We start from the raw sequence: 23,862 nt of genomic DNA, 5'->3' as shown, positions 1-23,862 counted from the left end.
ATAGTTCTCATACTTTGAAAACATTACCTGCTCAACAGCTTTTTTTTAACGGAGCCCAAATAATTACTGGTTCTGAAAAAGACAGTCAAAAAAAAATTCAGGAAAAGTAGAAGAAATTTCTTGTATCACTATCAATTGAACAACTCTCTCTAGTGGAAGTAGACTAACCCTGTTTCTTATGTAACTTTTGAGTTAAAGCATGCAATTCAATACGTGATCTGAAAAATTATGTTTTCGAGTTGAGACTGTCTTCTTGCAGACCAGATATAAAGCATGTATGCTGTACAGACTACACCAGAGTACTTAACTGCGGGGTCCAGCTAGCAGGTTCGTTTGCGCAGAGCCTTGAGACGGCGCGCTTGCGCAGGGCTGTAGGTGTACCCCGGGAAGCGGGCCTGGTGAGCCTGCTTGTACGTCTCCTGCAGCTGGTAGTAGGCGGCCCGCTCGCAGTCCGACAGCCCGCCCCACGCCTGCCCCAGGGCCACCGAGATGACCTTGTTGCTGTCCCCTGCAACAGGCCCCGGTCGCAGGAACGTGCACCAGGGGGGGGGGGGGGGAGGGGACGACGAAGACTACACTCACCTGCGCTCTCCGTCGGCCAGCAGTTTGCGGAAGTCCTGCCCGAAGATCATGAAGGCGTTGGGCGGCCGCGGGATCTTGTTGCCTTGGGAGTCGACGTTGGCGAACCGTGGCACCGCTGCCTGCGTCGGCGTTGCACATGCGGTGGGGCATTCAGTCGATACTTGTGAGCGTCCTGTCCCTTAAACACAGGAATTGAGTGCAGTTGAACATGTTGGCAAGCTCAGCCATTAAGAGAACCCCCCCCCCCCCCCCCCCCCCCCCCGGGATAATGTAGGGTAAAATAAAAGAGTTGTTTGCAGGCAATTAATTTTTTTTTTTTTTAATAGTTTTTGTATAAGATGTTTGAAAATATGTTTTCTCAGGCTTTAAAACACCCTAAAATCCCAAATACCTATACTACTGTATGTTCACAACATCTTAAAATAATTTAACATTAAAACTATTAATTTACTATAAAAGTAGTAAACAAAATTTAGTACCAAACATGCAAGAGATATCATGCAAAGGCCACTGAAGAGAATTTCAAAATATGTTTGTGCCATAGATGAGCTCGACACATATTAAAGAACTCATAAATATCCTTTTCACTGTGACTAACTTAATTTCCTCAACTCCACGGTTATGGTATTTATAGGTACTTCATGATAAAAGTAACAATTTTAAATTTTATTTAAGTTAATTGTTGTGATTACATTACAGGCAAATCATAAAAACATGCCTACGCTGTACCTGACTAGCAACTTGGAATTATGTTGAGTCTAGAAATTTTTGACTTTAAGTCAAGTTAAATGGTATGGTTTCAGACCGCGACAATATAATTTGGAGAGGCAGGGTTTTTTAATAAAACAGTCGTAGTCTTTAATCTTTGGTGGGAAGAGTTTAAAAACTATGCACCGTGCTGCTATAAAAGTGAAATGAATCACTTCAAGCAATATATCTCAATCCTCAAAGCAAATAAATTAGACAAAACATTAAAATTAAACAAATTTATAATTTTCTTGAACACTGAAGTAATATTCTATGGATATATTAATTATATAGATTTTTCAGTAAAACTGAGGTTATTAAATCTTTCTTCCTGCTGCTTATAACACTGTTTAACTTTAATAAAACCCAATAAACAAAAAAAAGAAATATGTATGTATTAATCAGAACAATACTAAAAAAAAAAAAAATCCCAGTGAAATCAATTACATTCTATATTATAAATCTCATCAAAGAATGAATTTGTTTGTGGAACTAAACCAAGAGGTGTAGCTAAAGAGTTACCATTGAGACTTGAGATTGAGTGAGTGGCCGCAGGAATCCTTTTGGCCTTGGAAATCCTTTTGGCCACGGGAGTCCACGGGACAGCTACCTGCGACCAACCACACACAAGCCAATTACAGACCAGCAACAAACTGCACTGATTAAACTTACTCAAAAAGTAAATATCAACCATCTCAATAGGACACTAATGTGTACGTTGGTCAGGAGAAAATAATTATTTTTAATGCCTGCTAAAGTTGCCAGTTGCTTTTCTTAAAGCAAGAACGGGAATAATTTTCAGATTAACACAGCAATGGTAAAGGTAGACAGGTAGCATGTTTGCAGCAATCTAAAAGCATCTGAAACACATTTGCAATGTTTCACTTATTTTTACAACAAAATCAATCTAGTAAAGAAGTGCGAATGTTATTCAGCAACTTATAGACCTGGAAAAAATGCTGTACAGAAATGCCACCAATGGGATCATTCATTACATAATTGTATTTCATTTGTATGCTAACAGTAGTGATCACAAAGAAGTGAATATTGCCACTGTCCACAACAAAATCACTGTGATTTTCCAGTGCCAATTACTCGACTACCACTCAACACTCACTGGAACTAAGTAACATAACACTGCTGAGATGTCATGTGTACAGGACAAGAGGACATATCACTTTAGTCTTCCAAACTTTCCTATCGACTTCAAATTAAATAACTGCACAGTGGGAACTTATTATGCATAAGAAGACAGCTTTAAAAAAAAAAAAGTTAACCTGTATCACACTATCTTTAAACATGCAGTGGTGCTGTGAACATATTTATCATTTATAAAAGATTATATATGTAAGAGGTTTTGCACAGAGATGTGCTCTGATGCTAGCGCAACTAGCGGTCAAGCAGGAAACACTCGCAGGAAACTGCGTGTTGAGCAGCTGGAGTGTGAGGAACAAAGAGCGTAGGTAGTTACCGGGGCGCTGGCTGCCTTCGAAGCAGAGGCGCTGGGCTTCCTTCCACGCTTTCTCCCACCGGCCCTTTGATTGGTCGCCACGGCCGCGTGGCACGGTTCCTCCGCCTCCACCTGCGAACGACAGCGTCCACTCGCACGCTCAACCACTTGGGTCCACACAACTGAATCTTTCCACTCACTATACATTGAAATGAAGTTTGATATAAATTTGGTTCTTGGCAGTGCCCAGATAAAATTTTGTGAATAAACACTTGTGCGGAAAATTACTTACATTTAGGTGTAAGCGCACAAAAAAATTTTTAATGGCTCATGCAGTGTTTTTTTCTGCAGGTGTCCCCTGTTCTGTTGCAATCCATTAATTGGTTAAGATTAAAATTGACATACCAAACAACAAACTTACTGCCTGTGGCTGAATAGCTTTGTCAAAACATAGTACATACTGTATTCACCCGAAAATAAGTTAATCCTGAATGTAAGAAAACACCCGATTATGCAAGTCAAGTTTCTAATAAAAATTATTAACATACCTTTTTCCTTTCCTTGCATAATATGATTTCACAAGACATAATAACTAAAATAAAATGATCTCACTATTTTTTTTATTATTGCCCAAATCTCTGTGAACATTAAAAATGCTTAGCTAGTATTAAATGTAATTAGTAATGATTCAATATATAAAATGCACAAAGATTGAAATTCTGAAGTTTTAAACTATTTTTACACGCTTTATATTAGCTTCACCTGTATGTTTGTAACCGACTCCTTTGGGTGCGATTTTGACCCACTTTAAACGGCCAGATTTCATTCAAACTTTGTAGATTTATCGAGGACCAATGACAATACACTAATTTGATACGATTATTCCATTAATCAATTTGCAAAATAAGATTTTTGTCAATTTATATAATTGGTAAAATGAAGCAAAGACGTATTTGTAAAGAAAACAATTTCGCTCATGTGCGAACTCTTTTCTTTCAGTTTGTCTTTGGCGCGATATAAACAAAGCATACTAAATATTGTGACATTTAATTAAATGAAAAGTGAGAGTGGGTTATGATTATTGTGAACAATATACTTTCTTGAAGAGAATATTATCTATATTTGTAAAAATATGAAGAAAAAAACCTGAAATAAGGGCTTTAAATGTTGTTTCTTTCGTTAAATAGAGAAACACAATTACGTCTTTGTTTCATTTTACCAATTAACCAAGAGTGAAACATTATTATAAAACAACATTTTATGCAAATATTTCACGAAACATGGAAAAATTGAAGTTTGATTTTGCTGTGAAACCAACAGCAGATGGGAAATCAAACACCATATAACCTCAATAGCTACACCTGATGGGCAGATTTTTGAAATTCCACTCAAACACCAACCTGCAAATCTACACCAAGCAGTTACAAATACTCCAGACTATGCCAAGGTCAGTAACTCATTAAATAAAATACATCAAACATGGAAAATATGGATAAGTTTGACAGATGATATATCAAAAACATATTTGGATAGAGAGCAAAACTTACAGTTTAAGGATTTTTACCTGGAAGAAATTGAGGAAATAATTTTTAAAACAAGCTTAAAACAATAATGAATGAAAAATACTAGTAGTATTGTGAAAAAAGCGTGGGGCGCTTTGTATCATGTTTATCGTACATTGAGCGCCCGATGGTAGAGCAGCCGACATGTCATCGGAAGGCTCTGGGTTCGGATCCCAGTCCGGTCTATCAGAATTTTTCTCACATATTGTATACACTCTCATTGAGCAGGTCCTTTCCTCATCCTTTATCAATCCTTATCCTTCCCAAAATTCCTGTTACGTAAATGTGGAACACTTCACGTAATAATTAATCCGTAACTCCCATCCTTTCCTGCTTCACAGCATTAATATAGTACAGTATGTAAGACTGGTCGATATCACTTGTTTGTCAATAACCTTATACCATTAAGTCTCACTGTATATATTGATAACGTTAAAATTTTTGAATGGCTTCTAAAATCGAGATTTGACCATCAATACAGCAGTACACATTAATAATTTGTAAAATAATTACAGTTACTTATAGTTATCACATAATTAATAGTAGATTAGAACAAATAACAGTTTAAAAAAAATTAAAAAACACACTTTTATAAATAAACAAAACTAAAAAGTAAAAAATAAATAAGAGTTTAAAAAACTAAAAAATACGCTTTTATAAAAAAACAAAACTAAAGAATTAAAAAATAAATAAGAGTTTAAAAAACTAAAAAACACGCTTTTATAGAAAATCCAACTAAAAAATTGAAAATAAATTTAAATATTTAATTTAAAAATAGTGTAAAATTAAAAAAAAAGGAATTTTATTTTTAAAAAAAAAAAAACGTGGGGTGCTTTTTAAGATATTATCAAAATGATAATCCTTCTACTCATATCTGTCAGTAAAATAATTATAACTATTGACACCATGCACCCCAAAACACACTTTTATAAATAAACAAAACTAAAAAGTAAAAAATAAATAAGAATTTAAAAAAACTAAAAAACACGCTTTTATAAATAAACAAAACTAAAAAATAAAAATAAATGAGCTTAAAAAAACTAAAAAACACGCTTTTATAGAAAATCCAACTAAAAAATAGAAAATAAATTCTAATAAATTTAATTTAAAAATAGTGTAAAATAAAAAAAAATGTATTGTATTTTAAAAAAAAGTGTGGGGTGCTTTTTAAGATATTATCAAAATGATAATCCTTCTACTCATATGTCAGTAAAATTATAACTATTGACACCATGCACCCCTTTGTTTTTTAAAAATAAATTACATTTTTTTTTACTTTACACTATTTTAAAATTAAATTTATTAAAATTTATTTTCTATTTTTTAATTGGATTTTCTATAAAAGCGTTTTTTTTTTTTAGTTTTTTTAGTTTTTTTAAACTCTTATTTATTAAAATGGTATGCTTTCAGTTATAAGATGAACCTCTACTTTTGGGGTGTATTTCAATGAAAAACTTGGGTCATATTTTCAGGTGAATACTATTTAACAGATATAGGTAATTTTACCAGCAATATTAGCAATAAGAAGCAATAAGAATATTTAAGTTTGTTGCTGGGCAGTGTCTTAATCTGAAAATTGATTTAGAAATTATTATTGTTCAAATTGCAGTTAACTCTAGCAAGCCAAGAGAATTTGATGTCAGCAAGAAACAGTAAAAGGTTTATGGTAATGTTTTTTCTACATTAAAAATAGTGATGAAAGTATATAAAATATATTTTAATATCCAAGTTTTAAAATGGCATGATCTTTTAAAATCTGATTATTCTTATGTCAACTGTGATTGAAATTAAATAATGTACTGTATTAATCTACGAGAAGACTATTGGAAAACGGACCTTCTCCAAACTGAACTAGTACCGTATCTTATTCCCGCAAGTCCTGGTATCTTGACTCCAACAGCTTACCTTTAGCCACAACGTTGATTAGTAAATTTAATAGTACTAATATCATCAAATGGTGAGCCTTCTCTTTCTTTTATATTTAACCAAACTGAGCCACAGCAACGCGTAGCCATTACAGCGAGTGTTGAATAAAGATGAACATCCAAGGGCCAGCAGCGCTACCAACCTTGAGGCGTTTACTGCGAGTGTTGTGAACGGCAGCTGACTGCTTAAGCTCAGGACTCGTTTCCGCTTGCTCCGCCTGCTAACAGGCAATTAACACAACCACCTGAGATTGGGACGGATCGGGTAATTGCTTCTTTAAGTCGTAGGCATTTGATACATTGATTCAGGAGCCAGGTTGGACTTCTGAATCAGTTACTTACTCCCCCCCCCCCTCCCCAGGCTCATGAAATCACTCCAAGCAAATGCTAGGATATCTCTCTAGTCAAAACCATTGACAATTGTTTCCCTCTGATTCACCTTTATTAATTGCTACATGTATATAAAACATAGTTGAAATGTGAAACCCATTCTACCAGTGACTAAGTTTGAATTTCAGAAGAAATAATCTTCATTAGTCTAATTACTCTAATTAATGGCTACTAAAATCACTAATTCAGCCTTATTTTGTCTACTACATATGATACCCTTAAGAATTAGAACAGATAAGTAACCAAATAACATTATTAAAATAGTTTGCAGTTTGGAGTGATTGATGGATGGATACACGTACCCAGACGTACTCTGATGGTTCGCAACCAACTATGGCCACAACTTGTAGGCCCCTAGCTGTGGCTACATGTCCACTAATAATGTTATGTGTGTGTGTCTCACCTGCAGCTGCCCTTCCTGGACCAGGCATCCCAGCGAGGCAGGCTCTCGACGCACAGCGGTCTGCTGCAACACCACACGACTATGCAGCTAACCCAAACAGTGAAAACAAGGAGTCCAGATTCAAACTTTATTAATTCACTTGGGAAGGGGGGGGGGGGGGGATAGTTTTGTAGGCCTCTACTAATATTTGAATATGAAAATGAATAGTTTAATATTCCATTCAATTTTATTCCGAACACTTAACACTTCGGGGAAAGAAAGGGAAAGAAAAAAAAAATAGTCATTTACATTTCAATAGAAGTGGGGCAGGCTGCTCAGGTTGACACACCTGGACTAGATGACAACATGAGTGAGGTGACACAGCGGTGGCATACTGGACTCAGTGTTCGAATCCTAGCCTGCCATATGTGATTAACCCAAAAAAATTTACCAAAATGGTTCCTTAGGCAAGGAAGATTCTTGTTACAATATCTCTTGCTTGTGTTGTATGCTACCCTCTCGACCTTGTTGACAAGCCACGAAGAAAAACCTAGATGAAAAACTATTTTGTGTGGAGTCATACCAGTTTCCACAGGAAAAAAAAATATATATTTCCCGCCTGATATACATCATCCAAATGCTCCTTTTAGCTGGCACAGTTTACCCTGACATTATGCAAGATAATCGCAGAGTCTGAGCACAGAAGTTTCCTCACTTGCTCGTGGTTGGCTGCAGTGTCTGGCTTGCAGACCTTGGCCCCGCCCCTCGGCAGGAACGTGCTGCCAGACTCCGCGACATGGCTCTGCGTCTCCCGCTTCACCTGACACACCAGCATTGCTACAGTTCTGAACATTGGGTGTTCGGAGGTCCTTATAATATTTTATTTATTTATTTATTGTCACATGCCAACCAACAGCCGAGGGCTCCAGTGGTGGGCATGACACTGAAAGACAAATACATAGATAGTCCCAGCAAGAGTACGGACACCTCCCTCAGTCGGCACCAAGAGCGGGTAGCACCGACGAGGATGTGGTTCACACTACTCGGCAAAACAAAAAATACTTGTAAATATACATCAGTATTGATTGAGATACCCTCATAATTGTCAGATTCCAGGCAAATCATAGCTTAGGAATTTCATTTCTTTTCAACATTGTGGTTGTCAAGGATGGATGACGATTGAAAGTATGGCAATGGAGCTTTTGACAGAATGTGAGAGGTGGGGAAATTAAATACCCAAATAACACGCACAAAAAAAAAATCCCATCATAATGTGCACAACCTTCCTCACTTGTGGGAAATCTGAGGTTTGGTCACTGTATACAAAGCCAAGCTAGATCACCAAGGAAAATCGAGAGACTTATTCACCGCACAGTCTTAGGCATGCTCAAAGTGAAAGGGTGTACACTTCCAAGGTTAGTAGAGAGAGGTTGCTTCATTGTTTTGCTCATCACGTCATCACGTCACTTTCAGCCACAGCTCTGCTTACCAGCCCGTCCACTCTCGTATCCATGACTGCTGCCTAGTAGAGCATCTGCTCGTAATAACATGTTAAACAACAGCGTAAAGTGGGAATAGTTATTATTGTTGTTGTGAGGCGTTAAGACTATACAAAGTATGGGTTTTATAGAGAATTATTATTGCACATCTCTATGTGCGCAATAACAGGCAACATGTTAAGTACATGAATTTGAAGTGAATTGGTTTTGTTACTATATAAAGCTTTTTTTAAACACTATTTTAAAATTACGGTACCAAGTACGTACATGGCTTAAAGTTGCTTTATGTACATAAAAGATTGGTAAAATAAATCATTTACTGGAACAAATCACATCAAATATCATTGATTCCTGAGTGATGTGCATCTTTTCGTGAGTGTAGGTTCAAAAATGATGACAATATAATTAAGTGGACTCCAAAAACAGCTTACATTTGTTCAGGCCACTTCACAGATAATTGCAAGCAGGACATCAAAAGCTGAATTGTTAAACTTAAGTATACAGGCCAAAAAGAACTGCAGACATTAAGACTCAATATCTGTTTTAACCAAAATAACCTACTATATACATTCAAAAAATAACTTATTACTTTTTTTGTACTCACTACACAAATAAATAAATGCAGAGAAATGTAGTCGAAGAATAATAAAGATAAATAATGTGGAAAACAATTATGTATATTATTTCACAGAATGTACATCTAATTATTAATCCATTTAAAACTAGGGTAAAAATTATATATTCTTAAGTAAAAGTGTTAATATTGTCCTCTGTTACCCATTACCTGGTAAAAATTCTGTTTGATTTGTCTTGGTAGGAATGTGAACAAGTGCGTTTTGTGTAGCTACATTTCAATAGAAGAGGAGCAGGCTGCTCAGGTTGACACACCTGGACTAGATGACAACATGAGTGAGATGACACAGTGGTGGCATACTGGACTCCATGTTCGAATCCTAGCCTGCCATTATGTATGTGATCAAGCCCGAATTTTCCCAAAATGGTTCCTTAGGCCAAGGAAGATTCTTGTTACAATATCTCTTGCTTGTGTCGTATGCTACCCTCTCGACCTTGTTGACAAGCCACGAAGAAAAACCTAGATGAAAAACTATTTTGTGTGGAGTCATATCAGTTTCTAAAGGAAAAAAAAATTTCCGCCTAATATACATAATCCAAACATGCTCCTTTTAGCTGCCACCGTTTACCCTGGCATGTTGCAAGATAATCACAGAGTCTGAGTACAGAAGTTTCCTCACTTGCTCTTGGTTGGCTGCAGTGTCTGGCTTGCAGACCTTGGCCCCGCCCCTCGGCAGGAAAGTGCCGCGAGACTCAGCGACAGGGCTCTGCGTCTCCCGCTTCACCTGACACACCAGCATTGCTACAGTTCCGAACAACTGGTGTTTGGAGGTCCTTATAACCTTTTACTGACAAGGATGCAGTTCACACTGAGCCGGTGTAGTGGTCGACGGCACCAGTTGTTTGAACTTAGTGGCTTGCCCCGGATGAGAGACTATCCCATCGGGTGTTTCAGGCAGGTGCTGGACTGTGGGAGCTCAGCGATATGGATACACTGAAGTCCAACAGGCTCCATTTAGCTGGCAACGTTGTAAGAACACAATTCTTACCTAAGTATGCAGATTGTAGTTTAATTTATAAGTGTCTAGGAAGTACGATGTTTTATCTTTGGCACGCTATTGAAAAAGTGCGTATCAATGGATGACAAATGGAGATTTTAGTGGCTTTTTACTGCCCCACACTGTAAAAATAAGAAAGCCTGGAAGGAAACATTTAAAATTTTAAGATCTTACTCTATAGCAAGAGTACAAATCTAGATTATTATGTATTAGTACAGAGTATAGGAAAATAAGCATATTACTAGTGACATCAGTTTCATCTGATGGTGATAAAGACAGGCATAGATTTAATGAGATAATTATTCACTATTTATTTTATGCCTTGAACTAAAAAATTGGTTCAGGAGGAATCTCAGTCAACAGGAAATATTGATGTTTAGACTGATAATTTTGCCAAGACAAATTTCATTGAAAGGATAATTAAATAACTTACATTTATAAGGAATCAACTACAAAATAACTTACATTTATAAGGAATCAACAACAAATATAAATGACCAGTAGTCCATATTAATGTTTCTGAAGACTGAGCAAAGCTAGGGGGCCAGATATTTAATCCTGATAATGTCAGTGTCTATATTCAAAGCATCATGTACACCTATAGAGAGATTATGGTTAGATAAGTAACTCATGCATTGTTACCTGTAAGTGTAAAAATGGTGCATTAAAATTGCTAGTATACATTTTGTCCATAATCAATACAACATGAATACACTATTACACTATTAGTAGTTTCCTATCATATTAACCTGATTTAAGGTGTCACTTTATTGAATGTGCTTAATATAGTTTACATTATAGTGACCAAATATACATGTTTATTGTGGTTGAAGTAATTTAATTATTTTAATCTTCACTCAATTAACACTAATATAGGTATGGATATGTGGAGCAATATATAATTATACGTATGTAAGAGAAAAAAAAAATCTGAAACTATTTAACCTGAAAATGATCGCAGATAATCACAGAGGCTGAGTACAGAAGGATCCTTACTTGCTCACGGTTGGTCGCAGTGTCCGGCTTGCAGACCTTGGCCCTGCCCCTCGGCAGGAACGTTCTACGAGACTCCGCGGCGGGGCGCTGCGTCCCCCGTGGCTGCCGCACCTACGAACACACCGGCACTGCTAGAGTTCCGTGCAACGAGGTATTTGGAGGTCTCTGCCTTCCTTCACCGAGGATGTACTTCACACCACTCAACCAAATGGAAAAACATCTGTGAATACATATACGCCAATTTTGAAAGAGATTCCCTCGTGACTGTCAGATCACAGGTTTAGGAATATACATTTCTTGTCAACACTGTGGTTGTCAAGGATCGATGAAGATTAAAACTACGATAACGGGAGCAGTGACAGAATGTGTCTGGTGGGGAAATGAGATGGGAAGAAAGAGAAAGAGAAAGACAAAAGGGAAAGGGAAAGGGGGAAAGGGAGAAAGGAGGGAGAAAGAGAGAGAAAGAGAGAGAGAGAGAAAACAAATTCTGTGACAACCTGCACAACTTTTCCCAACTTACAAAGATCTGAGGTTTGGACACTTCAGACACTTCACCACCGGGCCGCTGTGGCTCCAGTGGGGGAGGGAGTGTGGGGGGCGGTGGGGCCACTGACCTTGGGCACGGGGGTGGCGACCGTGTACTCGTACAGGCGGTCAAAGTGCTCGCCCAGCAGCTTGGCGCCGGAGAGCCGCGCCAGCAGCCCATACGGGCCCATCTCCCCGAATGCCCCACGCAGCTGGAACTGCTCCATCAGGTACGTCAGGCTCCTGGCGTCCGTGCGCTTCACCTGCGCACACGGCGCATCGCTCCGTTACTGGGCGCGACTCCCGGCGACCCAGTGGTGCGGGAGCTCAAACTGAACACAGCACTTTTCACAGGCGTTTCCGTTTGAAGAAAGCAGCCCACAGACATTTAGCGAAAATTAACTGTTAAAAACGCTGGAAAAAAATGTTGCTCCGCCATTTTTGCTTGATCCAAAATACACAGTTTATATGTAATTCTCTGACATGCTATGTATGTACTTGGTTAGCAACAGAATTTACACTTGGATGAGTCCATCCCAAATTATTGTTACTATTATAAATAATATTTTAATCTGGCCTATTCAGTATGTCAGTAATTTTGCCGGATTATCGAACATTAATATAGTTTTAACAGGAATACCACGGACAAATTAATATACAGTAAAACTGGTATTTAAAACAAGTTGAAATAGGCTGCTCTATAAAAAATAAAAAACTCTAAGCATAGGTGTTCTTCAAAATGTGAACTGTGAAATGTAACCAGCCAGATAACAGAAAAAAACTATGGAAATCAAAACCAACAGAATGATACTCTCTGGGTGACTAAAAAGGCAGGCAACGCGGCAACGCAGTAACGTGACCTGGTGGCAAAGGTCAACAGCTGGATTCCACCCAAAAAATCTGATCAAGCAGCTGGATTGGCGATACAATAATTATAGAATGTGCTGAACCAACGAATGTCGGTTTAGACTATTCACAGTACCTGCTTGGTATTCTTCCGCAGAACTGTCAGATAAAATTATCCTAGGTTTAGTAACTTGCATTTATAAGGTATTAGCTGAAGTACCCGGAGTTACCCGGGCTAAACACATCATAATATGTATGAGGAACATCACTACTAAGTTTCAAGACTGTAGGATATAGACTTGAAATATGGGAAGTATCATTTTTCATATTATATTGACTGAAAGCTCTCGGTGCATCAAAGCTACGCATCAGCAAAACCAGGAAGCGAATCTTGTTTCATTTTGTGGGACGACAGGTAACCCCTAAGCAAGACATGATTGACGCAACAAACGATAGCACATTTCAAATTCAAGGCAATGTCATCTATTGACAATGTTATAAATTAAACTGTTATTACGCCTTTAGTTTGCTAGTAGCTAGGGAGTTGCCAGACCTTACTATGACTGTGTAACGGATATAGAGAAATGACACAAATTCACTCTTCGTGTGTATGACCCACCTCTTATGATTTTTTATTATAAAACTGAATTTACCTTTTTTCACTCCCTTAGAGATGGAAATAAATCATGTTGATCCATTGCTCTGTTGATGTGTGAAAAAAAGACAAACAGAAAAACACACTTTCGCATTTATAATATTAGTATCACTAGTCAGAAACGGCTTACTTCAACACCAACTCACACATACATGCATCTGTAACTAGAACCTACTTTAAAACCACTCGTATTCCGAGACACGGAGAAATAGCAAACTGGCCTGGTGTATACAAGGCAGTGCACAGATCGCAGAGCCAAGGTACAAGTGGTTGTTTCAAACAAACTTGCCAGCGTGGAACTCCTGAAACTCCCCACCCGAGTCCCGTGAGTGGGCTGTGATACATGGCTGGTGGGTTTTCTCGGGGGCTGACCCCACTTCCACCAGCGTGCCATCGCTGCTGAATCAGACGGCCTCAGTCCATGTCCCAAAGAGGGTTTCTGGTGGGCGGCACCCATGCTTACAACTGCACTCCCAACACCGTTTCATCTCGACCAACATCACACCTACAGTTTTAGACATTCCGATCTTCAGTTCCATGCGACTAAACACGACTCTTGAGTTAAACGAAAATTTTAGACGAACAAGGGGGGTGAAAAGGAGCATCCCTTTTTGAAGCTGACCAATCCAGGGCAAGCTGTTCCTGAGCTGGCACATCCCTATGATCTACGGGAAAATGGCCACGTCTGAGCACACTTTGTGATGGCAACTATTAAGAGCACTCCTGGATATTACTTACGGCTGCTTGACAGTAACCTCACTCCCGCTCAAGCTCGGTGAGGCCACCTTAAGAGGAGAGGCAGTTCCCCTGCTACTCACCACCACTCGGTTGTGGTACATGAGGTCGACGAGTGCCTTCACGTACTTGAAAGGCAGGTACTTCACTTCCAGCACGCTGCACTTGCGCGACGACTTCTTCAAGGCCAACTGTCGCAACAACGCAACAACGGCGCATATCACACACAACACTGCACGTTTTCACGTCACTGTTCAACAAGCACTTGTAACAGCCTCACAGATTTGTAAAACATATAGACGTATTCGCTTTTGCATTTCAAAATATCCTCAATCTTATTGCGGTTTAGGCAAGTCTCATGCCACAATACAAAACACTGTCCCACATGTGCTACAAGCCCAGTATTTCTCAATTTCCATACAAATGTAACCGTGTCAAGAGCTCATTGTTGTGGAAATTTTCAAAATGTTTACGAAGCCATACTGTGTATTTCAATTTCAAGGAGCAGACTAGAACAAGGTGACTGCCACTGAATGGAAGCTCCATTACCCAGGTGGGAACTGAACCTAAAACATCCGCCTCAACAGTCACATGGATCAAACTGTTAACACATGTTCTACTAAATAAGTAGAAATAAAATATAATATTTTATTACCTGCTTTACTGGAGACTCAACCACACACCGGGACAGGATTTTAAATAACCAACATTATTTGACGTAGTCAAGCAAGGGCACAGTCTGATGGATTAGCAATATTACAAGATTATTGACCGTCAATAAAGAATAAATGATAATGTCAAAGAAAAATTAATGTACAGTACAATGAGGCGCAGTGATTGAGCCTCCCACCAAGGGGCGACCAAGGTTAGATTCCTGGATGTATTGCAAGTGGGAAACGTAGTGGACGCTGCCGTGGACCTGCAAGTTCTCTCGAGGCACTCCCATTTCCCCCACACCCCCTCTCGGCCATCTCATCTCACCTCGCGCATTCTTCAGGCTGGCCAAAACGACACCTCTGTCCATCGCATAGGCAGCCGGATTTTATGAGCGTCAGCCCCATTCCATTCATGTAGACCCTGTCGCAGGCAGAAAACTACATGTAGATTTTCATTTTTTTTTTTAATACTACTCAAACAAATTCAAATAAGCTTTTTTATGAGAAGAAAAAAAAATCACATGAACTTACTGTTTAAAAAATTAATTGAGATGAGATTGCGTGCATAAACTAATGCTAGAATCACCTGAAACAATCTGAACCTGAGCATCTCCAATGTGCTAGATTCCAGAATATGCAGAACAGAACAATGCCGGATTAGAGTTCCAACTGCATCACTTTCAAAATAATCATGTTGCACTCATAAAAAAACTAAGAACGTACAAAAGAATATATACAAAAAAGTAATTATAGTGCATTTTTAAGTTTTAAATGTCTAAATACAGTAAAAAAAAAACACGTGCATAAACAAGTGCTGTTTTTTCTTTTTATAGCTATTTTCTTTTCTCTGCAATGCACAAGGTATATAAGTACATAGTATTTAAATCATAATTTTTTTTACTTCATACTGTACCTATACATTCTGTTAATGTTAAAACATGCATACAGTTATAACATATTTAGTCTGGTCAAACGAAAAGCAAAAAAATTCTGAAACTAATTATTTTTTGAAGGTATATGAAGGACCACATACTATTTTGTTGTAAATGTATATATTTCAATTTCTCAATGTTTCACTGTTGATTGTAGTATGTTTTTGGATACCATACGTAAACTGTAAATATTACAATGATTCTAGACAAAAAAAAAATTGTTTCATAGCCTTGTGGTACGTACCATAATCGAAGGCCCAACAGAATAAATAAATAAGTGACTAAATATTGTGGAAAATTACTCAATTGGGCCATTTAACAGGAAAACCCCAATCCCGCACATTTCTAGGTGTTCAGGTAGGGAAAGATTGTTATGCAGCCATAATGAGATGGCCGCGAACTTTCCTGGCTCGGAAATTCGACGAAACGCCGGGGCGGGCAAAGGAAGTGCACGAATTGGGTCATTTAACATGAAAACCCCAATCCCGCACATTTCTAGGTGTTCAGGTAGGGCAAGATCGTTATGCAGCCAAAATGAGATGGCCGCGAACTTTCCTGGCTCGGAAATAAGACGAAATGCCGGGGCGGGCAAAGGAAGTGCACGAATTGGGTCATTTAACATGAAAACCCCAATCCCGCACATTTCTAGGTGTTCAGGTAGGGCAAGATCGTTATGCAGCCAAAATGAGATGGCCGCGAACTTTCCTGGCTCGGAAATAAGACGAAACGCCGGGGCGGGCAAAGGAAGTGCACGAATTGGGTCATTTAACATGAAAACCCCAATCCCGCACATTTCTAGGTGTTCAGGTAGGGCAAGATTGTTACGCAGCAAAAATGAGACGGCCCCGAACTTTCCTGGGTCGGAAACACGACGGAACGCCGGGGCGGGCGAAGAGGTCTGGCAAGCACTCACACTGAAGAGCTGGCTGCGCGCAGCTAGCACGTCGCGGTGGGCGTGTATCAGGTGGTGGTCGGTGCACTGGATCACCACGTCCGTGCAGCTGCCGCTGTCGTACATGTCCGCCAACACCTGCACAGCACAAGCACCGCACTCGCCTCGTGCCGGTCTCTCGCACAAAATTTTGTCAAATGTGAACAAGAAAAAAAATTTCCACACAGTAGGTGCACTCGATAACGCCATGCTCGTCAGCACTTCTCACTCAGTTCTGCATCACGTACGACCACGTGAGAGAAGGGGAAAATATCCTTAGAACAGCTGATATATAATACACAGAACCTCAAAAAGTCGGCCCTCCTGTAAATCGGATCTTCAATTCAATGCTATTAAGGAAAGGTGAAGAGCATAATCACGGAAGTGAAGGTAAGGAGACCCAGATGGGCTTCTAGACCTTTTTTTTTATGTGTGTGTTTGTATGTGGTTTAATCGTAACAAATTTTTTTTTTCTCAGGCTTGGTTTCTCTTGACAGCCCAGCTCAGGTAACATGAACCAATTCACAGGAACAAACAAACATTTCTTAATAAAAAATAATTCTTTCAAGAAAAACACAAAAATAACAAATTTTAAACGTATGACTTAAATTTGTGAGATTGCAGACAGTTGCTGTTTTGATTGGCTTATACAATCACAAATGTGCTGTATAGAAAATGCACATTTGTTGAGACACTAATATAAATAAAACTTGTTCAGACAAACAATAAAACATTTTCTGTTAGTACGCTGTCCTTAATTGATTTCTCCACATTTTCTGGATGATTCCGATTCTTTATCCCAAATGAACTCAGTTTCAGTTCCAACTTTAAGAGGTTTTACTACAGTACAACTACAGTGAAAAGTCTTTCTATGGCTTGGTACATTCTGTAAAACATCGCCAACTGCACCGCTTGCATTCCGATTTTTCCGGGTGGACTCCGTCTGTCACCCTTGGCCGCCACGTCATATCACTGCCCTGCCGACGTTTTTAGCTCGCTCAGAGTGCATCATTACTGCCAGTTTTCATTTCAGCGCAGTGTTCCCTGTTTTCTAGCAAGTTACATTTCACATTTGGTATTCCTGTTGGAACTACAGTGGCGGTCGATAATCAAGCAAAATCACTCATCCGGCACGATGACGGGTGTGCATGCGCCCGGGAGTGGCTCACCGTGCAGTACCTCGCAAGTTGCTTCGCTAAAGGCACCTGTCACACTGCCGAAGATCCGCCACAGGAGAGGAACGACCAGCGTACCTGCAGCTTCTCCGGATCGATGTTTTCCACCCAGGACTTGTGCGTGCACTCGAACACCACGCACGATTCCGACTCGTCGTCCTCCCCCGCTGCCGCGACCACGCTCATCCTCTCTGCGCACACCACACGCCCATCTGTCGCTTTGCCCCCGCGTGCTGCAGGGTCGCCCAAACAACAGTAACATTCCAACACCGAGACCCGCAACACTTGATGTCAGGCATTAGACTGGAGTTGAAAGGATAAATTTAAAAAAAAAAAAAAAAAAAAAAAAATGGTTGTCCGTAAAGTTGGTTTACAGTCGATAGTTTAACGTGACGTCATAACAAAACATTGATGAAATTATTGATCCAGAAGAAAAGGAAATATCATATTCGGCCTGAGACTGAGCCGTAATAGGTTTTTGCAACCAAACCATTTAGGCATTAAAAATATTATATTCTTTGAGGAAGGAATTTTTTTTAATTTTTCTATCTTTTGTATGATAAAATCTACCTCTGCATACTTTTATGAATAAAATTGAATCATTTTTATTGAATTATCACTATTTCGTATGGATACAAAGGAGTGAAATGAAATGTACAATTTAATTAATAAATTTACTTTTATTTGCATTCATTAATTCAAATACATTTATTACTTTTGAAATGTTGCGTGCACCGTATTTATTTTTACAAGTTCAAAAAAAAATTCTGCACCTGCTGGTATTCAAACCGACAATCTTACGATTAGAAAATAGCGCCGCTGACCGCTCAGCCACGAGGCTATATTTAATAATTGATAGTTTCAGATGTTATATATACCTTTATAAAAATTTTGTTCACGGTAGGGGAATAATATTATTTCGTTTTAATAACTCGATTTTATAACAAATACGCATCCCAAATACACCAAACTTATTTATAAGGTGTTACAATATTTTTTAAAACATTGTGCAAAAGATCCCGGGTGCAATTTGAATTATTATGTGTAACTGTAAAACACCATTGTTGGTTCAAAACGTATTTTAATATTCAACATTACTTTTAAATAACCGTACCGATTGTGCTGAAAATCGGTGGACGATCGTTAAATTACATAATATTAATAATTCAAATGACGAAAATTGGATTGAAAAGTCAAATCGATGGTTGTTCCAATCGCGTGGAAGAGAGAGGCCACGCATGCGTACAATGAGCATGAAGAGAGATGCCACGCATGCGTACAATGCGCAAACAGGACACATCCGTAGTGGGACATCCGTAGTGGGACACTTTTTCGTGCCTGCAGCCGGCGTTCATCGATTTATTAGACGTTGTCACGTCAAAAATCAACATAGGCACAGGTTTAACAACCGCTGCAAATATGTACACAAATATAATACGAATGCGCATGTGTATACAAGCCATGCACACAAAGAACTTACACACACATTGCATATCATACACTGAAATAATTTAAATTCAGAAATAAGAAAAAAACCTGTTTGAAACATTGTACTACATAATGGATTTTTTCTCTCTATAGAACTAAAGCCTGAGATGATAGAATATCAAAAATAAAATCAACTGAACCTTTCTAAAAGTGTTAATTTAACTTTGGCTGCAATTTATACTTTGCTTGAATTTTTTAAAATAATTTTGATGATAGAGGTAAACGATCTTAGGTTTAAGAGGATGAGATGATAGTAGGTATTATGTGTAAAGTCACACAATTTGTATTATTACAGGCTTTAACTATTTAATTAACAGAGAGAAATATTAGACTGGTTCGGGTTTTGATAATCCTGAGAAATTGTTACCTATAACATTAAGAATGTATATTTCAAGTTGTACTTAAAAACCGTAATGATGTGAAAAGCCAAAAATAATTCCATGAATACGAATAACACAAGGTAGACACTACTTTCCCTCTGGACAGCCATAAATGAAATGTCGAGATGGTCCTGAGGCCTATCTATGTCATCTTGCTTGAAGGGTGCGCTATAATTTTACCATTGACTGGCTTCATCTCCAAGTTGTGTAACTGCATTTTCAAGTCAACATTTTTAGTTTATTGGATTGCTAAAGTTATAAGCATGTTTGTTTAATTTTCGCTTAATTTATTCTATAAACTACCTATTATTAGTAAAGAGTCATAATACTAACAATATTATTTGACCAATGAATTTAAGAATTTTTCAAAAGAATGTTTGTATTGAAACATAATTTCTGTACATTAAAAACTTACGACAGACTCAATATATGTTTATTTGAATGAAATTTTAATAAAATTAAAGTAAATCTCAGATATAAAATGTAAAGGTTAATGCAGTTTTTAGGTTTTCACTGCTATTGTCAGTAGGCTGTGATCTCCTGGGCATAAAGTCATATCTGGACGTCACTCATCACCGAAGTTTTGGTGCACATTGCCATCTTAAGGGTGCTAACAGGCTCTGTCTGGCTTTCCTACCTTTGTATACCCTTGGCATGAAGTGGGCTGCTTTCTGATTGGATGAGGCTGCTGGCCAATCGCAGAGCCTCGATAACAGTTTACTGCAAGCACCCTTACAATGGTAACTACCTTGAGTGCTGAAATATTGGTGATGTGTGATATCCAGATGCTGCCTAAACCCAGAAGATTACCACTTACTAAGCAAGGCTATTTATTCATTTAAATCAAGAATTTTACTGCAAGAGTATGAGAAAAATTCATAACCACTTTCTCATATCAGCACAAAAACTTTCTAACACGCCTAGTTTATTGACAAAAAAATTGTCAGAATTTACAACTCAGCAAGTAACGTGTCAATTAAAAAGGAAAATCTATTTTATGCAATAAGAAAAGATAGGGATGAATAAAACTGAGACTAGTGTATTCAAATGCCATTAATCAATACCAGTTATATTATATTTCTGAGAGTTTAAGGCGACTGAAAACTGACAAGAAATATTAGATCCAATCAGCAGGCTGGCTTACTTAGGGTGGTATTCTAAGACACAAAAATAAGAGTTTAGTTGTTGAATATGCTATACTTGTAACCTAACTGTATTCCTAGTACAAATTACCACTCCCAAACCCTTACGGCCAGTCCCTTATTTTTAGGGAACAGATTTTTAGTGTTTTATCCGTGACCGATCTGTTGCCCAAACTACTGTGCATGCGCAGAGCTAATTTTTCTGGTAATTTTGTCAAGATGAAGAACCAGTGTCTGGCATCATACACACACACACACAAACATATACATATATAATCACTTTCGTGAACATCGGGGGATGTACTAAGTATATTGGTGCACCAAATGAACTTTATGATAGCAAAACTATTCTGATATATATTTTGTACACTTTAAAGGTCATAACAAGAAATAAATACAACTTGAAGGTCACAACAAGAAATAAATAAAACTTAAAAAGTACTTCACAAACAAGAACAACAGTTTTGAATACCCATAGATTCTTCTCTATTTCTGTAGTGTCTCTGAAGCTAAGGGGTAAAATGCAAGGCACACTGCATTGTCTTTCTTTCTATAATCCTTAAAGTGGTCAGTACTAGACATTTTCCTCAAAATTAGATCATTTTGTTTAGTCCAAAGTTTTCTTCACTGGCTTAAATCCATAATTAGGTATGATTCTGTAGAGTTAAAAAGAAACTACTTACATTTCAATGCATTTTTTAATTTTTAAACACTTATGTTCTGTAAATGTAATATCAAAATAATTTGAAGAATACAAAAAATGCAGAATAAATAAAAAACTAGTTTACAAGTGTACTTTTATTTACTCAGATATATTTTTATAACGAAAGTAGCAAATGAGAGGAAAATTCTCACACGCAAACAATGATGTAACATTGTAACATATGACCAAAGATGAGTTAATGAAGGAATGATAAAAAAATTGAGGGTTATTTAATTTATTGAGAGCAATTCCAACAATGTTCACCCAATCTATTTGGTTTTCTGTGTTTCACAGATACAATTTTGAAAGTGCAAGCAAGCACCTTATGAGGGGCTTTTTGATTCCAGAGGGCCTCAAGCCTTGTGCACCCCCGAGATTTACGCACATACCAACAGGTAAAGTACAATGGCATACACATCTGCATATGTCAATTTCAAACAATTAAGTCTCTGCACCAAACTTTAGACCCTGAATTAAAACAGAAGTGTTTTTTTCCAGCGACCCTTCCATGCAGCAGCTTACAAGGACTCTAAGGTGGGTCGGACCCAAAATGACAGACAATTATCATTATAAAGCCAATGCACATGCAAGCACTCTAGTACATAGTGTTTTTTGTACCATGCATGCACTCATCTACATCTAACAAAAGATTCATAGGAATGTAACTCAAACCAGAATTCAGAAAACCAATTTATAACTGTCTCATGATTCATATAATTATGGCAACACTGCGACAGTGCACTACGAAATGAACAACGAACATGATTGTAGATTATTGTTACACTAAAGGTACTGCAAATACAACTACATTGTATTGAATTAAAACATGCTGCTGTTTGGCACAAGCGTGGTGGCAAGCTGTCTCTCATACTTTTCTCATACCCTCCTGCATTACACCACATAACTTGTTAACACCCTCTCATCATTTAAATTATTCCACTGATTAACAGTTCTTATAACCAGCAAGTTTTTTTTTATACTTTCTGTTTTCTCAATCTCTCTACAAATCATTTCTGAAGTTTGTATCCCTTAACATAATTAAAGAGCTCTTTTTATAGTTCAATCTTCTTCATCAAGGAATAAAACCATTTATAATGAAAATACCTTTGGTATTTTATCTTCTAAGTGCAAAATATTTTGTACAAGTATAAGTAGGTATTGTAAAAATTGAATAGTGAAAATAAATAAAATATTGTCTCATAGCTCTTATATATCAGCACAATGTCACATCATATAAAAATAAGGTACATACTACAATGCAAATACTAAACTATTGCCAGCTTTCTATTACTAAACACATAAATTAAAAAAAAAAAAAAAGCAACAGGTGCCAGCAAGATAATTTCATACCGTACCCAATAAGTGATAAAACAAAACGTAAAAGATTCAAAATTTCAATTGATCACACAATAGTTTTATCACAGTACCTAACAGGACACAATATACATAATGCTATAATCCTAAGACCAAAAAACCCCCTTCGAAAAACATCAAACTACGGCCTCTAGGAAACAAGAATACAATAAAAATAAATATGAAGATTCCATCCGGATAACTACCAGCCGGAGCACCGGATATCCGTGATTCAAGAACAAATTTAAACTCGAACAACTGACATCAGAAAGAATAATACCCAGTGTAGCCAAATCAATAGAGTCTAGTAAAAAATGGTTTTAAGTTTCTTTAGAAGACTTTCAATTATTTAAATTATGTAAACACTTTCATTTAATTGCATTTATGTAAAAATATATTTATTTATTAAAATATTCTATAACCCCAAACACTCGATACCATTTTGAATATACAGAACGTTAACAAAGATTTCGATAAATAAATAAATAAATAAATAAATAAAAAGGTCAATAGCCATGCTTTGTTAAATATTTTATTGCGATTCTCTATTCTCCTGTCCTTAACTAAATGGCATCTCACAAACACTCGATATAAAGCTGCGAAATGTTTAAATAAAATGTGCAAAAATAAGTAGGTTTTCATGTCTTATGGCCTACGCCATGTTGTTAAGAGCCCAAAGCATTGACTGCAGTGTAGTGTAAGCATTGTGGAATCAGCAATAATTTATATGACTGTGTATTTTATATAAGTGAGTATGTTATACGAGGGAAATTATAATTTATACTTACTAACCATCATCAAATATGGTCAAGCACCATTTCCACAGTGTTTTCGACGCAACATAATTAATGATGATTCAAAGGTAAAAAATTCCCTTCAACTCTCTCACAGTATGGCATCTCATGACAATAAAAAAACTCCATGACAACAACAATAGGTAAATATTAATAAAATATTTATGAGAAACTAATTATACTGTTCAATTAGCGGGATTTAAAAATTTGATAATAAAAGTTGTAAAACATATTTATTATTGCAATTATTTTTAATAATTTATACTATATCAGCTTACCGATATTATATTATATTGTATAATAAAATAACTTTAACAAAATATCTATTATGTTTAAATTGACATGAATCCATTTATCGGCCATGCGGAAATTAGGCAGGCGTT

The 23,862-nt window shown here is 37.3% G+C and overlaps 1 protein-coding gene across 1 annotated transcript; it reads right to left on the bottom strand.

The window, feature by feature from the left end:
- Positions 1-154: 154 nt before the first annotated feature.
- Positions 155-22,919, bottom strand: LOC134537505 (uncharacterized). Its single transcript, XM_063378004.1, has 14 exons — positions 22,892-22,919; positions 17,698-17,810; positions 16,427-16,543; positions 14,009-14,116; positions 11,779-11,952; positions 11,165-11,275; positions 9,791-9,895; positions 7,754-7,858; positions 7,060-7,122; positions 6,410-6,484; positions 2,801-2,911; positions 1,852-1,939; positions 583-760; positions 155-508 (listed from the first exon to the last, which is right to left on the bottom strand). The coding sequence occupies exons 2-14, from the start codon at positions 17,803-17,805 to the stop codon at positions 304-306; spliced, it is 1,548 nt and encodes a 515-aa protein (XP_063234074.1). The 5' UTR covers positions 17,806-17,810; positions 22,892-22,919; the 3' UTR covers positions 155-303.
- Between the last annotated feature and the right edge of the window lie 943 nt (positions 22,920-23,862).

This window comes from Bacillus rossius, chromosome 12 (assembly GCF_032445375.1).
Source record: "Bacillus rossius redtenbacheri isolate Brsri chromosome 12, Brsri_v3, whole genome shotgun sequence".
Taxonomy (NCBI): Eukaryota; Metazoa; Arthropoda; class Insecta; order Phasmatodea; family Bacillidae; genus Bacillus; species Bacillus rossius.
This window is presented reverse-complemented; position numbering and strand designations above follow the sequence as displayed.

Excerpts from the sequence above, each read along its gene's own strand:
- LOC134537505 (XM_063378004.1), bottom strand. The coding sequence starts at position 17,805 with ATGAGCGTGGTCGCGGCAGCGGGGGAGGACGACGAGTCGGAATCGTGC. Across the intron at positions 7,123-7,753 it reads CTGCAGCCAACCACGAGCAA|CAGACCGCTGTGCGTCGAGA; the intron begins GTGAGGAAACTT and ends GTGGTGTTGCAG. Across the intron at positions 509-582 it reads CTGGCCGACGGAGAGCGCAG|GGGACAGCAACAAGGTCATC; the intron begins GTGAGTGTAGTC and ends GGCCTGTTGCAG.